Source organism: Orcinus orca, chromosome 10, assembly GCF_937001465.1.
Source record: "Orcinus orca chromosome 10, mOrcOrc1.1, whole genome shotgun sequence".
Lineage (NCBI taxonomy): Eukaryota > Metazoa > Chordata > Mammalia > Artiodactyla > Delphinidae > Orcinus > Orcinus orca.
Window position 1 is genome coordinate 11,416,670 of NC_064568.1, and position 23,728 is coordinate 11,440,397.

The 23,728-nt window shown below is 47.6% G+C and overlaps 1 protein-coding gene and 1 long non-coding RNA gene across 14 annotated transcripts in view; one reads left to right on the forward strand and one right to left on the reverse strand.

Moving 5' to 3' along the window:
• LOC117203193 (uncharacterized) overlaps positions 1–17,780 on the forward strand; it is a 135,133-nt gene extending 117,353 nt beyond the window's left edge. Inside the window, exons 4-5 of one of the 3 annotated variants that reach the window (XR_007469867.1) lie at positions 139–15,901; positions 17,034–17,780. This is a non-coding gene — a long non-coding RNA (uncharacterized LOC117203193). Of the gene's footprint in view, positions 1–138 lie in introns of all 3 variants that reach the window. The other 2 variants (XR_007469868.1, XR_007469866.1) reach the window with 2 other exon arrangements.
• ITPR1 (inositol 1,4,5-trisphosphate receptor type 1) overlaps positions 449–23,728 on the reverse strand; it is a 320,128-nt gene continuing 296,848 nt past the window's right edge. For all 11 annotated transcript variants that reach the window (XM_049693591.1, XM_033437203.2, XM_033437207.2 and 8 more), the window contains 2 exons: positions 9,786–9,947; positions 449–1,806 (listed from right to left, as the gene is read on the reverse strand). In XM_049693591.1, coding sequence (XP_049549548.1) covers positions 1,720–1,806; positions 9,786–9,947 — 249 coding nt within the window. In that variant the 3' untranslated portion in view covers positions 449–1,719. The remainder of the gene's footprint in view (positions 1,807–9,785; positions 9,948–23,728) is intronic.

A 23,728-nucleotide genomic window follows, 5' to 3' on the forward strand; every position in this document is an offset into this window, starting at 1 on the left:
CTCAGGAGGGGACAGGCTTCACTGCCTTTGGATAGACGAGTTAGCTTTTGTAAAACATTTTCAACTGTCTTGAAGGACTCTGACCGCCGGGCATGAGTGAGAACTAATCTCCCTGTTGGTGATTCCTTTGCACTGCAGGTAGCAAGATGCAGGTCCCCCAGGGAACGTGCAGGAGTGGGAGCCTTACCGTAATGTGCTACAGTGCTCGTGACAGTCTGCTTGGCAGTCACTTACAGAGAAGAATGAATGGCTGGCTACTGTATGAACCCTCCCCCACATCTGTTCAGGTAGTTCTCCGTTATCATTAATCAGGTAAGCATTTTTGGAATTAATCTGGTAGGCAGACCAGTTATACTTTAAATTGGTCCTAAAGGAAATATACAATTGGAATAGCTGTTGTTATGACGCAAAGAAATGTCTAAATGAAAGCCACCAGCCGGTCACTGTATTTATTCTGCTTCATTTATTAAATATTATTTTTATATCTGCATTTACAAACTTTACTCATTTCAGAACTCTGCTTTCAATACACGTTTAACTTTTTTTGTAGAGAGATTCTCTTGTAAAATGAGATCCATGTACAAAACTAGGCAACAGATATAAAAGTTTCCTTTCATACTTTTTCATCCATCAAGAAAAGAAATAATGTGACAAAGAAATAAAACCCAACTGTGGCTCTTTCACAAGAATAACATGTCAGTGTTCAAACTATGAGCTCTAATGGGATAGATCATATTTCATCTTTATATGGATGGATATAGTTTAATACTTCTTAGCTACTGTAGCATGTTGGTTCAGATGAAGGAAAAAAATCAGCTCTACTGTTTGGACTAGATAATCTAGAGCCCATCAATTACTCATTTCTTGATAACGTGACACCAGAATTCACCTAGGAGATGACATTGATTGGCTAGCAGTATGCATTTACCTCAAGCGTGGCATAAAAAGTTCCCTTTAAAAAATTCACTGACTTGGCAAACTAAAGTCTGAGCCTCTAATTCAGCTCTCTTACTTAAAGAAATAGTTTAAATGATCAATTCAGAAGCCTTAAAGTATCTTTGAAACTAAAGTTGCTTTTCTTAAAATGAATGCTGACTTGACAGTTCGTAGGCTTGGAGCACTGTCACTACGAGACAGAGGCACTGGTGCCGCTAGCAATGAGAAGTAGTATCACCACAGGCTAATTATATGGTACAAAATGCCCGGGGGCCTGAAACTCACTAGTAATATGATTTTGGCAGCAGCATCATTTGATATTTAACCATTTATTACATACTATGAACACACCAGCTTCAAAGATGTGCACTCCCCTTAGGATACTCAGGAGTTACAAATTTATTGTGATTGCATAATTGGTATTGCACAGTTCTATAAAAAACATAAATACTGGCTATTCTAGTTTTAAATACAAAATACATGTCATATACTTTTAAATCTATAATGTGGTTCAAGTGCAAATCAGGTGCTTTCTTTAGTCCTTCCAAAAAAGGCATTTTTAATATTTTTGGCACAAATGAAATTTCATCGTGCCAACAATTCTAATTACAATACATATATCCAAACCTTGAGAGTAGCAGTCATATACATACGGTATAAAACTGAGTATTTACAAATATACTAAGCATAAATGTAACCTCTGTGGGTGAATCAGAACGAATTAGCCACACCCACACTAAAAATAATTTAAAAAGGTAAGTACGATTCCTTTATTTCATTTGCTTATGCTGGTTGCTGTGGGTTGACGTTCATGTGAGGAGGATGTCCTAGAAGACCAATTCTTTGTTTCTGCTTCCTTTGTTCTGTCATCTGGAAAGTTAAAAAGTTTCATCATTAGACCCAGACACTTCCTGTACGTCAAATCATATACTCAACCATAGATTACCTCTGTGGTTATGGTTTATACTGAAACCCACTTTCTACAGTGTACTGTCAGTATATCAAACACAGAACTTCAAAAAGGACATCTTCCTAGGCAGAATGGGGAATTCTGTGCCTTAGGCAATGTGACATTCAGAAACTTTGCTTTCTACTTGTTTCATAAAGGAACAAAAAAACAGTTAAAGCACAAGATTCTTGATCGTTTCCCAAATCCGCTTCCAACTGATAGCTTTGTATGACAGTAACAACACACTGAACTGTCAAGAAAAGCAGTGTGTTTAAAATCCTAGGTTTAAGAGAGATTAAGTCCACCGTCTTCAGGGGGTCTTGATTCCTCTCCAGTGACTGTTGGGCCGTTTTGATCTGCGAGAAAAACACACAGCATTTCTAGGGAGATGAGGAGTGTCCTCTCCTCTGAGGTCCAGGGTGACTAAATAACATAATCATGGCCTGGCACTCAGTGGTGACTATTCCTTGCCACCTACAGACACTAAGGTCAGGAAAGACCATTTCCTAAGGCTGGTCAAATGAAACGGTGCTTTCCAAACCCAGAACAAGAGGTTGGTACCGTTTATTTCGGCTGCCGAACTAAATCAGTTCTCACATTGACAGGTATCCAGCTCTGTTCTGGCTATTTCGGGGCATAATTAATTCCCTGCATTCACATTTCTCATAACCCAGGTAGTCCTAGCTCAGGATTTGATGCTGGGCATCAAATATTTTGGTACAAAATATCCTGAGAACATAAAATAAGATTAACTTACCTAGGTTCAATTTTAACGCATAGCCGTTTTCCTTTCATATCAAAATACTATTTTTAGGCTCCTGTGAAATGCCTTCAGTTATATTTTAGAAGAGAAGATTTACAAGGAGTGAATATTTCCGAAAGGCAGCTTTTTATAAAGCCTTTTATAAAGAGTTGCATTAGGATATTCCAGCTAGCCTCTAAAGTTTCCTTGGATGAGTGACGAATCGTGAAGGGAGGTGTCACACCCTATACTACACAGATTCAGCTGCAGAAGCAGAACCTCACGTGACCCGTGGAATAAATTCACAAGTAGATGGTAACGCAATCAGTAATTCAGTCATCTCACTGCCTGATACTTCATGTTGCTTAGCCCCAGAGTCTCACCCCCTGACTAGCCCCTCGGCAGGTAGCCTTGAGAGGGAATCCAGTAAAACTTAACTAAATTTAATAATCGCCGCATTCTCACAGATTTAGGAACCTTGGTGCGCTCACCCCGTATTGACAGATACTTTATTTAAAGATGCTGCGATTTTTCTGCTGTTGAAGTTGGCCATTAAAGCTTTCCCTGAAAATTTTCCATAAATAACTACGTGCACTTGAGATGACCTTTTATGTACCTGCATCTTCACGCCTGTTTGTCGGATCACCTTTTTGTGACTTTTCAATCTGTTGGCTCTTCCTCCTCTTAAACTTAAGGGCTTCTAAACTGGGTTCCTTCTAGCAAATGAGTCTTCAACTGAAGGCACACCTTCCTTCCCTCTTCGACAGGCTATCACCTGAAAGCCCAGTGGAGGTCCGATTCTGATTTTCCAGGGTTGTCTTCTTAAAACAATGATTGCATCACTCTCCCTGCATCACAAACCTTCAAGCTCCCTACTGCTGTAGGTTAGTGGCCAAAACCTTCGTTCAGGCAGTCATATTCCTGGTAATTTCAAGAACCTAGTACATACCTATCTAATTTTGTTTTCTGTTTCCCTTAGAATAATGGTTCTTAAACTTTGGCGTGCGCCAGAAACACCTAGAAGGCTCCTTAAAACACAGATCCAAGGGCCCACAAACAGAGTTTCTGACTCAGCAGGCCCAGGGTAGGGCTGGTGAGTTTGCATTTGTAACAAGTTCCCCGGTGATACTGGTGTTACTGATCTGGGGCCGCTGCTGCTGTAGAAGAGCTCTTCACTGGTTATCTCAGAAACAGGCCAAGATCACTGTGGTTATATTTTCATATACTTGAATACTTAAAAAAAAGTATTTTGGGTAAATGTGTTATTTTTCTCAAAATAAGACCTTGGAGAAGATTCTCTGCAGTTGAGCAGGTGGTCGGCACACAAATCTGACTGCCTGGATTCTGTTCTGATCGACCATGGCCTTTTTAGACAGAATGGCTACCATTTAAGTGAGTAATAAATAGTAGGGAATTGGGCAACTGCTTAAGTGTTGGTCCCTTTTGGCAAGGTCATCATCCAGTGATAATTATATGGGAACAGTAATGAAAACAAAACCCCCTAAAGGACTAAATCTGGCCTACAAGAAACCAAGCTCAACACTGCTGGCCAGTTAAGTTTCCCTGGCCCCTTAGTACATATTCTCACATAACTTCTGGCTTTATTAGCTCAATTCAACCTACTTACCTATTGGTCTTCATAGATTCACATGCACTATATATGTTATTTAAGGCATCACCATTTTCTGTTACTACTGTCTATATCAAAACAGAAATAATGACCAAAGTCTTTCGATCCTTAGCATATTCTCACAATGTATTCTCTCTGGACATTTGAAACAAAACTGACTAGATAAAAATATCCACCCGGGGCTTCCCTGGTGGCACAGTGGTTAAGAATCCGCCTGCCAATGCAGGGGACACGGGTTCGAGCCCTGGTCCAGGAAGATCCCACAGGCCACGGAGCAACTAAGCCCGTGCGCCACAAGTACTGAGCCTGCGCTCTAGAGCCCGCGAGCCACAACTGCTGAGCCTGCATGCCACAACTACTGAAGCCCGCACGCCTAGAGCCCGTGCTCCGCAACAAGAGAAGCCACTGCTCGCCGCAACTAGAGAAAGCCCACGCACAGCAATGAAAACCCAACGTGGCCAAAAATAAACAAAATAAATTAAAAATATATATATATCCATCAGATTCATGTCTAAGGTGGTAACTTCAGTCAAAATTCTAATACAGAAAAAGCTACTTTGATTAGTGTGAAATGTCCCATTTGTAGTAGATACATTTAAAATCCTCAAAATCTACATTTAGCTAAGAATGAATACTTGAAGCAATATCCTCCTTCATAATCTATATACAGACTAACTTGAATTTCAGCATTCCTTCTTTTGACTCAGTCTAAACACGAAGCAAACGATATGGTAGCTTTACAAGTCAGATGTAGCCAAACATCTAAAAGATCTTCCATGAAAATACGGAGTGTTGAGTGCAAATGGGCAAAATTTACTCCACCACTATCGGCCTCCACACGACTAACGGCTGGCATAGCAGGGACGGTTCATCGACAGCACATGAAAGCCGCAACCTGCTTTCCTGTCACAGTGAGGTCGTGGCTACTCAGATTCTAAACAGCCCAGAAACTCCAGTCACCAGAATTGTGCTTCACAGTCCTATGAAATCAGCCACGCTCCTAACGAGGAGCCTAAGATATTCAGAAGTAAAACTGCAGCATCTCCTGAATGCAGTTATATTGGTTTAATATAAATATACAGATATCCACACTCCTGATCCTTAGTGGGCTGTTCCTCTCCAGTTCATCTGGCAAACGCTCAAGCTTTGAAACCAAGCTCCTGCATTCCCACCTCTGAGAGGGTTTCCGAGGCACTGACTCGAATCCTCTCCCTGTGGTCAGGCTGAATGAAGTGCTCCCTTTTCTCCACTCCCAGAGCAATCTGTTCAAACCTCTGTTACGTACTTACCATGTTGAATTATAATTTATTTGTTTACTTGTTTGTCTCCCACTCTAGGCTGTTAGTTCCTTGAAGAAGGAGAATTGGTTCTATTCACCTTTGTAACCCCAGTACCTAGGGCTGCACCTGGCAAATAGGTGTTTCATAAATGATGGTTCGAAGAACAAATGACCCAGAGCACAGTGCCATTCCTCGAGCATGCCATGCGTTTTCATGCCTTTGCTCATGCTGATTCCTTTCCTGGGATGCCCCCTGCTGCATTTTTCAGCTAGCTCAGAAGTCACCTGCTCGTAGGACTGTAGAAGCTAAACTCCTCCGACCCTCTAAGGCCTCTCACGGGACTGCCTGCCTACTTCTCTGTGCTCCTTTGTTCACCAATGAAACTCACTTCATTCCTCGGGCCGTGGAACTTCTCCTACTGTATCCTAACATTAGAGGTCTGCTGCTTTCTGGATGAGTTACAGTATCCTAGATGGCAGGTGTTACCAAAGGCCTCTCTTTTGTGGTTCCAACACAGTGTAAGGACCACAGACATTCAAGTAAGGCTTAATATTCCATTCTTCCAACTGTGGGGAATTATTCTATTCTTTTGTTCTTCCTTCCTTCCTTACGCAGTTACTGTTAACAAGATGATAACCCTCTTGCGTGAAAAATGCCAAACATGGGCTTCCCTGGTGGCGCAGTAGTTGAGAGTCCGCCTGCCGATGCAGGGGACACGGGTTCGTGCCCCGGTCCGGGAGGATCCCACATGCCGCGGAGCGGCTGGGCCCGTGAGCCATGGCCGCTGAGCCTGCGCGTCCAGAGCCTGTTGCTCCGCAACGGGAGAGGCCACAACAGTGAGAGGCCCGCGTACCGCAAAAAACAAAACAAAACAAAACAAAAAACAAACAAACAAAATGCCAAACACTATCGCATGCTAATATGACATGAATTTCAAGCACTACTTCTTTTCCTACCAACTACAAATAAGGGTCACTGTCCTATAGGAAGCCAGTCACATTTTCAAGAAAGTGAACCCTTCTCTCAATATAAAGAAAACATGCAAAAAAAATTTAAGTTATAAGAATGTAAGAGAATCACATTTAGTATTCAGAATCTCTTGGGAGGGGAAACTTCAAGATGAGAAGCATCATTAAGTAACACTTAGAACAGCAATTTTAATTAACTGTTCTTGGCAGTAATAGAAAAACCACTAACCAGGATTTTACTAATATCCTTGATAAGAACTTTTTCTCCTCAAACTGGTATTTTAAGAAAACAACAACCAACGAGGTCAATAACAGTTAAGATTAAATCCCAAGACATTCAGCTGTCTTTGCTCCATTATGCTGGTTTTTGGACCATTAGATCTGCAAAAATATCTAAGTGATGAAGCAATTTTTGTATTTTCCAGCACTTGTACCAGTGAATGGTATTCTTTCATAGCTGTTTTAAAAAATATCTGTCACAGAGTTTCTTGTTCATTAATCATTCATGGAGTTTTTATTTTTTAATTCAGAATTTTTTTCCCTTTGGAGGGCAGGAATTCTCACAACGACCGTTTAAGAACCAGCAGTTCTCTGACCTGTCTGCATGGCTTTTTATGCAGAACAATTTAAGAAATCTTTAGGACTGGTACACACCAAATTTAATAAAATTCAAATCTTTTCAACAAGTTGATTGTCAAACAAATGCTTTACAGTTTTGTTACAAAATCAAAAGAAAATGTTGACTAATTCCTTCTGAAAAAAGCAAATTTTCCCCAGCAAAAGCAACAATGCTGAATTTTTCCTGTGATTCTGGTCACCTTAAAACCTAAGCAGATCAATGCTGGTAAAGGCACTGGAGAATATAGTACTGGTTTCCTCCGATTTCTTCTTAGCCTATAACATCTTACAAGAAAAAACGGTCCAATTTCAAATTCATTCATAGGGGAAAGGTTTTCTGAAGGGTGGTTCTAACCGTTAACTTTAAAACCAAAATGTAAACAGAGCTGAAACCAAGCAGTTTAAACCACACTGGTCTTGATGTCACTTAATGAACCTTAGTCCATATGTAATCAAGTTTACATAGTTTGTTCAAGCCAAAATTTTGGCTTCAGAGAAACGATTCTAATGCCAAGTCTCTGATCAGTGGTGTAACATGGCAATGACTGTATCACTCCTTAACGTTTTAAGTGCGTGATGCGACTTCTGAAACTCTTTAACGTTCTTAAAAAAATGAATGAGAATTTAAACAGTCAACCATGAAAGGCAAACAGGGTACAGTGACAAAACAAAACAAGGGAAAATAAAAACACAACACACGCACACAAAATCCAACCCAGACTGCAGGACCAGGAGTTCCAGCCTGACATTTTCAGGTAAAGTTGCATAAATTTCCTAAGAGCCTGCCATGAACCTGAATGTCCTCACGAAATGAAATGAGGGAATTGGGTGCAATGCCATCTGTGGTCTTGGCTACCTCCTATACCTACGATTCTCTGTGCAAATTCCTCAGCTTCAATTCGCTCCTTAGACCAGGTTCACTGGTTTGCACAGTGTGCATCACTGAAGCAACTTCAGAACCACCCTCAGGGAGCGATTCAGCACACAGGATCCTAAGCATTGAAAGGACAGGCCCGGCCTACAGAGAAGGGCTCGAGCGGCATTTACTACCCCAGAATACCCAATAATAGTGTGCTTCAGACATGTTTACAAACGGCACTTTATAGAGCGCTAAATACTTCCTTTATTTAGGTCTGCATGAGATCAATTTTTGTAAGATTTTTTGGCATCTAATTTAAAACATCTGATTTAATGGAGATTCTTGTAGCCACAGCTCTCTCAAAGGGAGAGGAAGGGAACTTGAGCATTGCTACATGCCTTACGGAGCTCGCCTCGCTCTTCAGGGGGGAAACAGAAGCAGCTGTAGCAGACAGTGTGCTCATGAATCAGTGTAGTCCTGTGGAACATTTGTCAAGTGTTTCACAGCAGGGGTAAAAAGTTAATAAAATAATAAGCAAAGTAATCTAGTTAGATCTTCATTAGTTTTACTTATTTAGGTTATTACTCATTTTAGGTGGCTACCAAGCTCAGTGCTGTAGACAGCCTTCATAAATAAGGTCTTCTGTTCCCATTAGTCTTCTTATTTGTATCTTAATACATGTGAAAGAAAAGAATTTGAGGCCAAATGGTATCTTGGGGCTCAGTTTGGAATAATTTAGTTGGAACAGAAATACAATTCAAAGTGGGATTGTTAAAGTGCCACGTAAACTACCTCCAGGAAGAGCTGATGCCAGCCAGGGCCTTCACTAGTTATTATGTACCTAAGAGGAACAAATCACCTGCGGGTAGACCTTACAACTTACCTCCAGGCCAGCCTTGCCTGATAACTACCGCTGTACAAAATTTATAATCTTGTCTACGGAATTGATTAAAAGCTTTCAGCACCGCGTGCGGGAGGCTGAACCGTTGCCGTGTTTGTGCAGGATTATCCCGGTCAGCTACGGGCAGAGCACAGGTCCTCCCAGCAGGAGGTCACCACCTGGTAACTGTGAGTGCTCATTTGAAGGGGGTCAAGGGCGGGGCAGGGGGGCTCTGGAGTATACAGGGTTTGCTGCAGACTTGCCCCCTTCACCCAGCTTAGTTACAGGGGCAAAGCATTTATCTTACGGACAGGGAGCAGGATGGGGCAGCGCATCTGTAGACGGCTGAGCTGGGTGAGTGCAGGGACGCGGCCGGCAGAGCGGTCACTGTTCACCCCCAGCACCCGCCACGCCGCCTGGACTATGGGAGTCACTCAATAAGGATTTGGCCAATGAATGAACCAAAAGGGGCTCTTCCTTGACTGTGGTGTATCCCAGGATGCTGGATTTCAGTATCTGGGGCCAGGGGTCGATAGATCTGAGGGCTGAAAAGCAAAACCAGAAACAGCCTTTAATCTTTTGTCAGTGAAGAAAAGTCAGGAGTACAGCTTTGCACATCGTGTTTTTCTGTACAGCACTTCATTGAAGTAGTTTGCATTTTCTCATTTTCTGGTTTTGTTTTTCATATGAAAACCTCGTCCTGAGCGGCACTGAGAGTAGCGTCATGGGCTTATCCTGTCAAAGGGCAGTGAAGGGGGAGTGGAGGGGAAACTGATGGACTAAATGAGTTTGTCCTCTGTTGCCCGTTTCCTTTTCTATCCAGGTGATAAACTTCAGCATTTTAACATGAGCACTACTGATTTTCTCACCACACCTGGTGTGTATGGTAGTGGGTGTGTGTAGGCAGGTGGGGTTTCTTTTACCTGGTCCTTTAATTCTGACAGCTGCCCAGAAAGATTAGTGACCAGCTTCATGGTGGACTCCAGCTTCTCCTGCAGGCTCCTCAGCTCATTCTGTTCTCCTTCCGAATCGCTGCTGACCAGGGACATGGCTCTCATCCTTGGGAACCAGTCAAGGTTTCTTTCCTGGAATCCACATGAAAAAAAGAGGGAGTCACTTCGAAGAGGAGAGACGACAAAGGCAGTCTTATCACACCATCTTTTCTTTGTGCCGTCTTTCACCAGGCTCTTCCTGATTGCTGCAGAACTAATGTACTGTACTGTGTTTTTTTAAACCGTTCAGTAAATATCTTTTTAGTTGAATATAATTAAACTCTCTTAATTCCTAGAAGAAATCACTTTAACATATGAGGAAAAGTGGGTTTCCAAACAAGATTCCTAATCTCCAAATACGACTACTGCCACTCCATCTGTGATCTTTGCAAATGACACAGCTAATGAGATTGGAGTTTTAAAACTGTGTTAAAATATATGTAATAAAATTTACCATTTTAATCATTTAAGTGTACAGTTCAGGGGCATTAAGTGCATCCACATTGCTGTGAGCCATCACCACCGTCCATCTCGGGGATTCATCTTCCCCAACTTCAGCTCCATCCCCGCTGAACAGTAACTCTCCCACCCCTTGGCAACTGCCTCCTGTTTGCAGTCTGCGGCTTTGACGACTCTACGTACCTCATACCGTGCTGTATATTTTTTAAAGCGTTATACTTGGAAAATCATCTGCAAACACTCTACAAGTACATGAATTTTAAGATCCCGAGTGTTCTGGGATCGACCAGATACGTGTATGGGTGTGTTTGCTTGGTAGAGGGTTGTTAAGAGGCTGAAAATGGGGAGCGGGTTCAGTTTCCCTCTCTGTGAACTTATGGACACCACCTCTCGACTCGTGTTTCCTTTTCCTTCGGGCCTGAAATGGCTGGTGGGTGCTGTCAGTTGGTATAAGAAAGACCCATTCAGTCTCCTTCCCTGTCTGTCTCCTCCCTTCGTTTTGATGCCTGTAGCTCACACCTGTAAACAGCATTTCTCACCGCTGGTTAACAGGATGGACAAGCCTCCTCCTCCCACCTCACTTCTTCCTGCCCACATATGCTTTTCTCATAAAAAGTACACCTCCTGGGTGAGTTCTGTACAGAGAGGCAGGAATGAACTGTAAGAAAAGCTTCATCAGCCGGAGGTAAGGGGAGGCACACTGACTCATTCCACACCCAGCTGGCGTCACATCTCACCTGGGCCATTCGGGTCCTGTCGGGATGAATTCTAATAAACATCCTAACACAAATCACGCCCACCCCACCAACACACACACACACACAGAATTTGCTGTTGTTGCTCTGTGTACACCAGAGATCAGCAGAATTTTTCTGCATAGTAAACATTTTCTGATAGTAAATACCTTTGGCTTTCTGGACCATATGGTCTCTGTCACAGCAAATCTGCTATGTAGCCCCCAAACACCCATTTGTGTAGAGTATACACAAATGAACGGGGGTAGCTGTGTTCCGATAAAACTTTATTTACAAATGCTGGTGGAGTTGGCCAACCACTGTCATATACAATAAAAGGCATCAACATACTCAAAATCAAGAACAAAATACCACAAGACGTCTAAATTTTAAAAAGCAACATAACTAAACCGTGTCTTGACCTAATGCAATCTAGCAATATAGAAGCCAAACAAGAACTAGTTGCAAATACTACAAAGAAGGCATACCACGGTGGCACGAGGTGTCCCATCTACTAGAGAGCATTTGCTTAAGACGTGTGGGGAGTCTAGTCGGGACTCACTAGCCTGCCAGCATCCTGAGAGCAGGAAACACCTTAGTACAGTGACTGGAACACAGCAGACCCTTGATAAATATCTGTGGAAGCAAGGAGTGATAAAGCCACTGTCTCCTAGGTGGGCCCTGCTAACTAATGCTTAAATGGTAAACCTCCATTGCTTAGAATGACTGCTGGAGGAGGGAAGTGATGCTGTTTACCTTGCTGTGCCACACACCCTGTGATCAACACTCCCTTCCCATGTGCCCCGATGTTAGCCTATACTCGTTCTCATCAGCCTCCCACCGCAGACAGAGCAGTGGGCAAAAGGATGTTTGACAAAACACCCCATTTCAAAGACGACCAGCCTAAAACCCTGGAGCGTTGCCACGTCTAATCAGTTTTCTGCTGTGTGTCTACAGCGAAGAGGAGAGAGCAGACATCTGAAAACATTTAAGCACAGTGGCGACACTGAAAGGCAGCTGAGGTCACCTGTCACTGATCATACCACTGCCCCAAGTTAGTCCTTCACACGTCATCCCACCTTCCCACCGTGCCACTCTCAGGGAAGAAGCCCCTGACTGCTCGGGGCACACGGAGGGGACAGGTGGCTGGCGGTTACTCACTCTCACTAGGCAGCGCGGGCCCCGTGACAGAGGGAGAGATGGGTGGCCAGGCTGATGGGCCACGGGCACAGCTGCAGCAAGGCCGGCCGTGTACCCGAGACCGGATACCCACGGGGACGGCTGCAAATATCTGCACGCTGACCCCTGAGGAGAGCGAGGTGAAGAGGAAAGATCCAAAGTCCCACTTAAACCGTCAGACTCAGGAGCACGTGGACACACCACCAGTGGGGCTACGACAGAATGTGACGTAGCAGGGAGTTCAGAGACCGCTAAGGCCTACCCTGCATGGTAACGCAGGACACGGCCCCGGGAGGGAGGAAACAATCCCTACATTTCAAAGGAGATCCCGCAGCTGATCTGGTGTTTACAAAGTGTAAACTCCTATTACTGAGTATATTTGGGGGGAAACATTTGATAGCTCTGTAGATTCAAGTCAGAAGTACAATAAGCACTCTCGGAAGAAAACATTTTAAAAAATACAGCATATTCAACGAATACTTAAGGAGCCCTTACCTTACATGCTTGGTTCTGAGGAAACAGCTGTGAGCCCCCTGCCCTTGGTCACGGCCTCCTGGACCTCTTTAAAGTGGACATGGCTTTGAGACCTAAGTATGAGGTAGGGTTCCTGCCATCAGAGTGCTTGACTTTAGTTAAGGAGAGTGGACATTTCAGTTAAAAAAAGAAGAAACAAAGCAGCGAGGCCGTGTCAAATGAGCGGCAGGAAGAGAAGGGTCAACATAAGGACTGACTACAGTGGTTTTGCGTGGCTGGAATCCTCTTTGTGGAGGGCCTGAAGGAAGGTTATCACTTGGCCAGACGCGGGGCCAGCGTGAGGGCCTTCTCAGCAGAGGGGGGGGCTGGCACAGCCCTGAAACCAGTGGGGCCGCAGTTGGGGCGGAGGGCAGACAGGCAGGGCAGCAGCCCAGACTGTGGAGCACGGGAGAGCCATGCCAGCTGGGCTGGGGAGGGAGAGGGACGGCGGTGACAGGAAGAGGCCTGGACACATGGGTGGCGGGGAAGGGGAGGAAGTGACCTGGAGCCCCTGCCTGACAAGGCGCTGGCAGAGAGAGGGGCCGTGTACGAGAAGGAGTGAGAGCTCACCTGCAGCCCACCGACTGCCGACATGCAGAGGAATGTACAACTGCCTAAAATGGGTAGAGAATTCGTCTCAGACCTGGCTCTCAAATTTTCATGTTCATTTGCTTAGCAAACCCTCCATAAAAATAGAAAACACAGATTTCCAAACAGAGTCCACATTAAACAGGTCTTCAAAAAAGAAGACAGAAAATCGATGCAAGATTCTGTACGTAGCTTAAGTTCCTTAAGTTTAAGGAACAGTTTCTTTTCCTTATTCTAACAGCAAGCGACCACATGACTATAGATGAAAAAGAATTTTTCCACGGCAGATTCCCACCCCCTTGCATGGTGTATGTGATTTGATCTCTGGACTCCCAGGCAGTGATTTCAGAAAGGTCTCTGACAAATGCAAAACGCACAGACCTCATCCAACAACCGTTTACTGAATACTTCTAATTTCTGTGCCTGGCACAGGGCTGAGTGCTGAGGGTCTAGAGATGAGGAAGACAAGGTCCCTGCCCCCAAGGGGTGGAATGCAGTACAAGGAAGGTGTAGTGCAGGGCTCAGGGCATGGCTCTTCGCTTTCGTGGACCCCACTGCAGCCCTACCTCCAAGTCCTGAGTGCCCAGTGAGTATCCGCTAGGCCATCGAATGGGGCCCACCGGCCTTAAAGTGGCTGCTACTGGCATCTTTGCTCCTCATGCAGTGGCCGGGAGATGCATCAGATGCTGTTCGTTTTCGCTTTATCTGTACTTCTGTAAGTGGGCTGCCACCTGTAATCCTGGGGCATGAAGGCCCTGCCCAAGGGGTACACAAAGCCATAGACAGAAATAATGCATCTTCTTAGAATGTCCATTTCAGTCAGTGGTGAACGATCCAAAATATTTTTATATTAAACTCAAAATATGCCCTGGAGAACATGAAACCCCAAGATTTTAAAGAAATGTCATACTTTTCACAGGCCACTCTGTACCACGTGCCCCAATCCTGGCGATACACCTTCGTTCTCCATTTCATGAGAGTCCTTCAGTACAAAGGGAGGAACAGGATTTCCTGGTCAAGATGTTTACCAATTACCACCTTAAAGGTTCTCCCTCACTGCCCTCCTCCAATAACAATGCAAAGCAGAGCTGGGGCCCCGTCCAAGCCTTAAACCACAGGAAACAAGGTATCCAAGTGCTCTCGATGGTGTGTACCGGTAGCTCTTCTGCCCCGACATAGGTACGTACCCAAATTTGCGGTCCTAGGTGGTGCCAGTATTTTAATTAAATAATCATCCTGGGGGCTTCCCTGGTGGCGCAGTGGTTGAGAGTCCGCCTGCCGATGCAGGGGATACGGGTTCGTGCCCCGGTCTGGGAAGATCCCACATGCCGCGGAGCGGCTGGGCCCGTGAGCCATGGCCGCTGAGCCTGCGCGTCCGCAACGGGAGAGGCCACAACAGTGAGAGGCCCGCGTACCGCCAAAAAAACCAAAACAAAACAAAACAAAAAATCATCCTGGGCTGTTAAGTCTAATCTCAAATTACCAGGGAGCATCTAGTAGTTAAAATTAATGAACAATTCTGGCCACACTGTTCTGTTTCCATTCGGCTTTGCACCCTGCACTGTGGCATAAGCCCCGACGCGGCGTGGAGGCTGCTCACCAGCAGGACCCTCTGCACAGAGATCGAAACCTTTACAGGAAGATAGTTAGACTATCCCAGTCCTGGCCTTGGAGCGGAGAGAGAACACCTGAGTCCAGTCACTTTCTCTTTAGCTCAGACTTCCACAGCAAATGCTGAGTGCTCAGTGACTCCAGGGAAGCCTCCGCCCGTGGTTCCCCGGCCAGCCAGGGGCTGAAGGTCCATAAATGTTTGCAAAATCCTGCCTTTATGTCCATTCCAGATCAAAAACATATCTCAGTATCCTGGCTTCTCTTGCCTTTTTAAGAAAGTCATCAACGAAGGCACTTTTGTTTATACATGAATTCATCTTGGGCTCTGTGTGTGTGTGTGTGTATGTGTGTGTGTGTGTGTGCGCGTGCGTGTGCGTGTGTGTGTGCGTGCGTGTGTTCAGGAGGGTGGGTCTGGGGAGGCTCGTGGGTTCACTGCACGTCTCTCAGCCGCATCTGTCGCTCTGGGTCTGAGGGCCCCTGTGTGCTTCCCTTGCTTTCCTTGCTGCTGGTACCTCGCATACCAATGTCATTAGGCACTGTCTGCCCTGGTCCTCCTACAATCCAGCCAGTGCAGTTCCCGTCACAGCAAGCACTTCCTCGTCAGAGCGGACAAACCGACTCAAGCCACAGCCGGAAGCAGGCTGACCACAAGTGCTAAGGTTCTGGTTAGTTCTTTTCTAGGTAAAGTTGGAAAAGTCCCTGCAAAGGCAAACACTGAAGTTTTAGACACGGGGGCGGCACTGACCTCTTGAAATGTTCTTGACTGGAAAGAGGGAGGCTGTGTGTGTGAGAGAGAGAGAAACACAGAGAGAGAGGAGAGGAAGTTGGATTGTATGATGCAAATGCTCATCATTCTGAGAAGCGTTTTTTTTTTTTTTTCTTCTTCCCAGGTTCAACTGAAGAGGCTGTTCTAAGAAAGACAACTGAGATCATCAGTCACCTCCTCAGAGAAAGTCCACTGAGGTAGAGTTTTGTTTACCCTGTAAACAACGCAACATTTACTGTTGAATCCCTTATTCTTTTACAGTCAGACTAGAGAAATGCAATTTTTTTTTTTTTTTTTTTGGTGGGGGCATGAGGGTCAAAGAAGGGGTCATGGTCGAGAAGATGGGTCCTGGGAAGATGGACCTGTAAGCCATAGAATCCCCTTGGGGAAGACTCAGGAAGGCAAAGACTGTCCTTTCAACTCAAGTGTCAAATGCGTTTCCACTTATCTTACCAAGCAAGACGACAAACAGGATTTTCCCAGAGTGCCTGGCGATGCTTAGGTGACAGGAGTGACTGAGGGGCAGGCCTGGAGACAGATCCTTGGCTGCCCCATGTATCCAAACCTCCCCATGTATCCAAACCCCCAGAAAATGCCTGGAAGAGAGTGGAAGGGGAGGATTGAAGATAATCCTTAACTTTTCTAAAGCAGGAATATATTACACTCAATAAACTTTAAATATTTGCCCCTCTTGTGAGTTAGGGTGACTATTTGCATTAAAGAGGAAGAAAATAATGTTTAGAGCTCATTTTTCTAAGATCATGGAAAACAAACAAACAAAACCCAGAATCCATTGCTTTGGGTGAAAAAACAGTGATAGTAACTCTAAGTACGCTCACTGACTCCAAAATTGTCATTATAGTATCTATTATATATTAAAAAAAAACTAAATTGAAAAAATAGATTCCAAAGGTAAGAAGATTGAGGGTTGGGGGCTAGAGGGGTGGACAGGTAGAGCACAGAGGACTTGGAGGACAGCGAACCTATTCTGTTTGCTGCTGTAATAGTGGATCCACGTCACTATACATTTGTCAAAAGCTACAGAACGTACAGCGCCAAGAGTGAATCCTAACGTAAACTACTGTCTTTGGTTAATAATGACGTATCTGGATTAGTTTATCAATTGTAGTAGCTACACCACAGTAATACAGAAGTTAATAACGGGAACTGGCGGGTGAGGTGGGGAGAAGGGGGCATACGGAACTCAGTCCTTTCTGCTCAGTGTTTCCTGTACAAAATAAAACCTATTTAAAAAAATGGATCCCACACCTGGAATTTGTTGGCCAGCCTGAAATGAAATTCAAGGGTCCAGGTCCCTGTCTCTCACAGGTTTGTTTCCGTAGCAAGCCCACGCCGTCAGCGTGTCAGTGGGAAGAGCTGCGTCCTAGGATCCGGAGCTGAAGCCCTGACAGTCCAGAATGTTCACAGGACATGAGCTGGGGTGAGTCAGCCAACCAGCTTGGGTCTCTGCTCCCTCTTTTTTTTTTTTTTTTTTTTTGAGAGATTACTGGCTACTTCACAGGGTTAATGTGAGGACCAAATGGCTGTAAGAACGTGTCCCGTCAACTGGAAAGCGCTGTGCACAAGTTAGTTCTCCCCCTCCCGGGGGGAGGGTTTCGGTTTTAGAGGCACAGATTTTCCTTTTGCCGATGGAGCCACGGGAAGGGTGCCCACGCTGCTCGCAAGCGCAGCCGTCGGCGTGGTCTGCTGCTCTTGTCTCGGACGACATCACCCAGACAGGCCCCATTATATAATCTTCAGCTGGGATGGAATGACCACTCACCCTTCCAGACTCAGTTAATAGCTGTCCTTGGACGTTACTGTGTAACAGAGACGGCCCCCGCCAGGGAGAGAACCGCACCCATTTCTGATGAAATCCCTAGGCAGAGTCAGCTGCAGAGTCACTGCCTCATGTCACTCTGGGCCCTCAGGTGAAGTGATGCCGGGCTCTCACTGGGGCCACGAGAAAGCAGCGCTCCCTACGTGGAGAGGTGCAGCTGGGTCCTGGGCCCCTGGGGTGGCGGGAGGAAGAAGCCTGAGGTCACAGAGGAGGGGAGAAAGGTGGGGGATGGCCTGTGCTGGAACCGGGCGGGGCGGAGATTCCTGATGAAGAGCCCTCAGGCGAACTCGGCTTCTCCCAGGCTGGCTCAGGATGTTCTGCTCAGGCCACGTCCCCTGCACGTTCAGTTAGCTAAGCAATCTACCAGAATGTTCCTTGTGGTTACGTATGGGATTTTAACAGTGTTTCTTGGTTGGCCTCTATTCTTTTTTGCATTCCACGAGTTTTAAACTTTGATCTCTTTATACAATGATGGTTTTTTTGGTTGGTTTTTAGCCTACTTAAAAGGCTTTCCAAAGTTCTTTGCTGTTGTTTTGGGGAAAAAGACCTAGTGTTTGTCTTTGGACCTACAATCACGCACACCCACGTGCCACCCCGCTCGCTGCCTCACCTGCAGCAGGGCCCCGCGAGATAGCGTGTCGGCCTCTGGCTGCTGCGCTGGAAATCTCCTCCTGATTGAAATGGTTTTACTGAAGGCCAGCCCTGCCTAGACACCCTGAGAAACCGGTGATGGGAGGGTGTCATCTTCGTCACCATCCGTACGACTTCAGTGAGAATTCAAGGGCGCGCCACCAGCGCCATCCTGACCTGAGAGGGGTTTGGAAGGCAAGGTGCCCACAGCCTCAACTCTTCTGGGAGAAAGTACAATTCTCCAGATTCCTCAGTCCTTTCCAACCGCCCCATTTTACCAACCTGCCCCTTGCACTCTGACCCACACACTCACTAGCTCGTTCACATGGGTCTCCTCTCTCCCTCCTGATACCTCCCTGCATCCACTCCTGACACAGACCCTCGGTAGTCGTTTGAAAGTTGCTTCGTGGAACTGTAGAGCTAAAGGTGGCCTAAGAGACCCTCTGGTTCAACTTTCTCACTTTACAGGTGGTAACACGGGGGCCCTGTAAAAAAGTGCGTTTGTGAAAGGAGAAACTGAGACCTTGTCCACGTCATAACCTTTAAGTACAAACAGCTGTACCTAAATGCTCGCATCTTTTCCTCATTCTCACATTCCCTAGACACACACTAGTAGGCCTCATTCTGAAGAGATACATTTTAAAGAATCCTGAATATATGTACTCGATAAAGACGAATTCAGAACATTCTCATAAAAGCCAGGGGGTCACACACCTCTCAGTGGCATCGTGCACTACCGCCCGGCTCTGTCAGACGCAGCCCGTGTTCAGAGCAGAGAGGAAATGAAGGAGTGCAGGCCAGGGAGTTACCGGCGTGGCTATGGAGTTGGGGACCGAAGGGGCAGGGCGGGTGGCCCAGTGGGGTCTGCGGCGGGGGAGGGGCAGGAGGCGGGCTCAAGGTGTGGAAGGGAGGAAAGTGCATTTTGGGAGCTTAAAAAATCTGCTGAATTGGGAGAAATGTGCGTGTAAACAAATATTTTACATACGTGTACAAACACGTCAACCCCTACACACACCCTGGGGCTGGTGAGCCAAGGGGAGACCCTAGCAGAGGCGGTGAACACGCCGGCAGCCACGCTCAGACTGCGCCCAGGCTCACGGACCCCACGCTCGGGCGGACCCGAGTGCCGGGGCCCTGTGCGAGCAGTAAGTTCACGGCTCTGCTCCCCTCGCTGCTGCACACAGTGCCCTCGCACACCTTGGCGAAGGGCAGGCGTGGGAAGCTCGGAAGAGAGGGCCGGGAGGGCCCTGCAGGCCCGGCTCCCATGCCCAGCGCTTCCGGACAGGAGGAAGCCGCCCACGAAGCGCGGCCGGACAGGGGCGGCTTCGTACCTCCAGACTGGAGGGCGGGACGTGGTGTGAGCCTAGGTGGGGAACCCGAAGCTCTGCAGCTGCCATGGACACGAACCCCGGCTCAAGTGCAGAGGGTGGGGCGAGAGCGCGCCTGGCCGGCTGGGTGGCACGTCCAGTGATGCTGACGCGCTGTTTCCAGCCGCCAAGGGGCGAGTGCCAAATCCCTCTCCACTTCTCCCTCACTCCGACGTGCCTGAACTCTGCCGCGGTGTCAGCGAGCTTCAGAAAGCTTTCTGGGCCGGGTGAGAGGGCGGCACAGCCTGTATCCCTACCCACCCACCGCTGAGGGCTGGCGGAGCCCAGCGGGCATCTTAAGCAACTCCGTGGCCTCCCGGCTTAGGCAGGAAAGCAGAAGACACAGCTCGGGATCTTATCAACCCCCGCCCCCCCCCCCCCCGCCCCAGCATATCCTCACTGGAATTCCAGCATAAAAGCCCAAACCCGTTCCTGTACATCTCTGCAGAAGCAGAGGGTTTCCATGTCACAGTATCAGCAGCCAGGGCCCGCCTGCCAGGTACACAGTGAAGCACAGGTGAGGCGAGAACTCGGGAAAGGGGAGGTCGGAGAGCGCTAGGTGCACGCCCCTCCCTCCTGCACCCGAAGTCCGAGGAGGTCAAGTGAACTGATACAAGATGGAACAAACTGGAAATCTCCGGTGGATCAGTGTGTGTGTGGGGGGGTGGGAGTAGGGGGATGGGCAGGCAGGGGGAGAGAGCGGGCTGCTCTACCTGTGAGAAAAAGTCAGCGCCAGGCCTAAGGGAGGATGGGTCAGAAGCTCTGACGTTTAATTTTCAGGGAGTTCTGTGCATTCACATGAGTCCCCTGGGTGTGGGAGCCCAAGTCTGGCTGTGGCTCCGGTGAACCGTCCTTCCCCTTTAACCAACCCCTCTCTCTCCCCAAATGTGGTCACCAAAGGAAATATCATCCCCTGTTCCAAGCTTAGGTGAGGCCCACGAAGTTCATCAGATTGTAGCAAGTCCAAATGAACACCTATGGCAGGTACGCCCTTTATAAGAGCTGTTCTCTGCCATTCCTGAGCTCCAGTCTTTTAAACAACCCCTGTAGCACCGGACTCAGGTGGCTGCCTGACTGGCGGTGCCGGCGGCAGCTCAGAGACTTAACCCCATCCTGTTATTTGTGCGCGTTCCCTAGGGGATCCTCTCTCCTGCTCTTCTCCCTACCCCCCTTTTTCCGGCCCTTGCCTCTTCTGAAGGCAGCTAATTCAGCACCGCAGCGGAGAGGAGGGGCCCGGGAGATGAGCCAGTCCTAGTCAGGAAAACCCACCACATCCAGAGCCCAACGGCTGCGGGTTCTCAACACTGAGGCATGTGTGCGAGCACAGATCGAGCCACGCTGAACGTGCACGCGTCAGGACCCCTCCAGGGTGGGCTAATCAGCGGACCTGGCTGTGAATCTCAGCCCGAGCACTTCTCAGCCGTGTGACCCTGGAGAAGCGGTTCGACCTTCCTGGGCTTTAGGTTCCCGTCTGGGAGATGGTGATGGTGCCACCTGCAGTGCTGTTACAGGGACCAAACAAGATCATACACGCAAAGCATTTATCTCAGTACATACTGATTAAACGAGACCTATTACCACGGTATGATCCAGTCTGCTCGGGTCAGGGCGAAGCACGGCACAGCCCAGAGTTCACAGGAGCACCCTCTGTGCCCCAGGATCAGGCTGGCGTGGAAGAAGGTTCTCCCCCGCTAGTTCACCGTTCAGTTCCCTCGTCAATTCACACACTATCCTGGCAAAGAGGAGGGGCTGGAGCGGCCCCTGTGAACTACGGATGAGCAGTATCCCATCTGGTCACCCTGTCTCTAAAGGCAATTAACTCAAAAACACACCTCTGCAAATACACCTTATGTTGACAAGGTAGAATTCCAAGCTTCAGAAGGGAAATCTCTATTTTATTAGCAAAATAGATGCCTTAATATTTAAGTTATTGTTTGGTCTTCTTTACCAACCTCTCCTCTTAATGCTTCTCGAGTTTCTAACTTTCAAGAATAACTTAGGTCTGCTTTTCAAGGACTGACTTTTCTCCTGAGTTTGACTGTCATAGAAAATTGGGCTGCTGGGTCTTTGCTTGGAATCATACATTTGATCTTTTACCTACAACACGCCCACTGTGCAGTATTTAAATTCCTTCAGGCAAAGATACTCACAACTGATTTACCACTTATTCTGGTTAAATACACCAGACTGCATGGCCTGTCAAATCATCATGTATAGACTAACACAAATTCTCATTTCAGCTGGCAATGGAGAAAAGCCAAATAGCGCTAAACGTCATTCAAGCAAGGGCGTGTGGTACGTAAATTATAGTCCAGGGTTAAAAAAAACAGTCCACTTATTACAAAGGCTATCGCCAAAACTCTGTGTGGTAGCACCAGACTTCAAGTTCATATGGGGAGAAGGGAACTCAGGGTTTTTTCCTCCTCCTTTGAACTGCCAGGGCTAAGTGAGGTCACTCTGTAGTCACATTTCTCTGAAAGTTCAGCCCTGTCTGGGGCCTGAGTCAACGAATCTGAGACCGGCTCTGCACTACCGGGTGGCGCTGGGAGTCCTGTAACTTAGAGAGTCACAGAAGAGGCTGAGCGTCCCAAAGTCACCTCCGCACAGTGCCACCTCCCATCATGTGCGCAAAGCCAAGAGACGAACCCACCAGCTAACCCAGTATAATCAGGATAGAATCTAACACACAGCACTCCGGGGGCGCTCCCCATGTTGCCGGAACCCCTGGTCCTGGGCAGTGAACCCGAGCGGAGGACAGCCCTAACCGCACAGACAAACGTCACAAGTATCCGTGACCGACTCAACGGAGAGACAGTGATAACGTCAGCCTGGTCCTGCTTCAACGTTTAAGGACACTTAACAGTTTTAAATTTAAGAGAGAGGAAGACACAGGAATTTTCCACTGGAGGATGCCTGTTCTGACTTTTCTCAGTAATAGCACGTCAACAGCCGAGACGCCTTACGCAGTCCTGGCACCTAGGAGTCGGTGTTCGCACCAGCTGTCCACGCTGCAGCCCTCTGCTTCCCGGCTGACGGCTCTGTGCCTGAGTGCTTACCACCTCTGTCCCCGGGCCCACACGTTCCTCTCCTTTCCGCCACCCCATGGACACGTGAGGGGACACTGACCCCGATTCATACATGGGTCAGGAAAGTCCAGGGACTTGCCCGGGGTTGCCGGGCTCGGAAGGGCCGGAGCCAAAACTCACACCTTCCACGTTCTGCCCCCAGATCCCATTCTTAGGTGGTGATGACTGCCTGGGAGGCACCAGCCTGGGCCTGGCTTTGCCAGGAAAGGTCCCATCTCCAGTGAAAGGAAACGGGATGATCAGGAGAGGGAAACCATTCTCTGTTATGTCTAGATGAAAACTAATTTGTGGGTGAACATCCGGTTGCTAAGTTCTTGGCTGTGAGGCAGAGCATCAAATGCTCCTTCTTTCCAGATGTTTCCGTTTCCAGAGAGAGGTCCTGGCCCCCTGACCGTCGGCCAGTTCTCCAGGGAACTGCAGCCTCAGGAGCTGCCCTCTCAAAGTCAGCTTGGGCTTCTAAGAAGCCTTCTCCCATCAGAGCCCCTGGCAGAGTCTACTAAGCAGTTGGTTTTTGAGATGAAAACCTAGTTGCCATCCCTGACACCCCATCTGCAAGCAGTTGTTTTCGGGGCATCTGCAAAGCTCCCCCACCCTCCGAGCGGCCACCCGGGGCCTCTTCCATTTGGTTCTGCAGGGTCATCTTTTGGCAACTGTGACATCCCAGTTCCTTAGGCGTCTCTGGGATCTGAATGAACGGGCTAAAGGAGAGCTGAAGAAGAACTCAACACCCACCGCCTCGTGCCACGGAGCAAGAGGCGGTTTTCCCGAGGAACCCAAAGGGCCCGTCTCAGTCATTTCTTCTGGGACATGATAAGCCAAAGGGCCTCACGGACTCCTGGCCGGCCTTTCCTTCCATCTCTGACACTGCTCGTCAGCTGCCCTTCTCCCTCCTGACGCTGGAGTATTTGCAGCCTCCCAGAGTTGGCTTCTTCGAGACAGCTCCTGGCTTCTCCTCCCAGAGGCCCGCCTCGCGAGGAGGGATGCTGAGGACCGCCCCACCGCCTGGGGCTACATCTGGGGCTGCCTCTGTGGCATCTGACTAAGTGAGCCCATGCCTGGGGCAGGCTGGCGAGGGGAAGGAGCCTGCCCCACCGTGGCGGC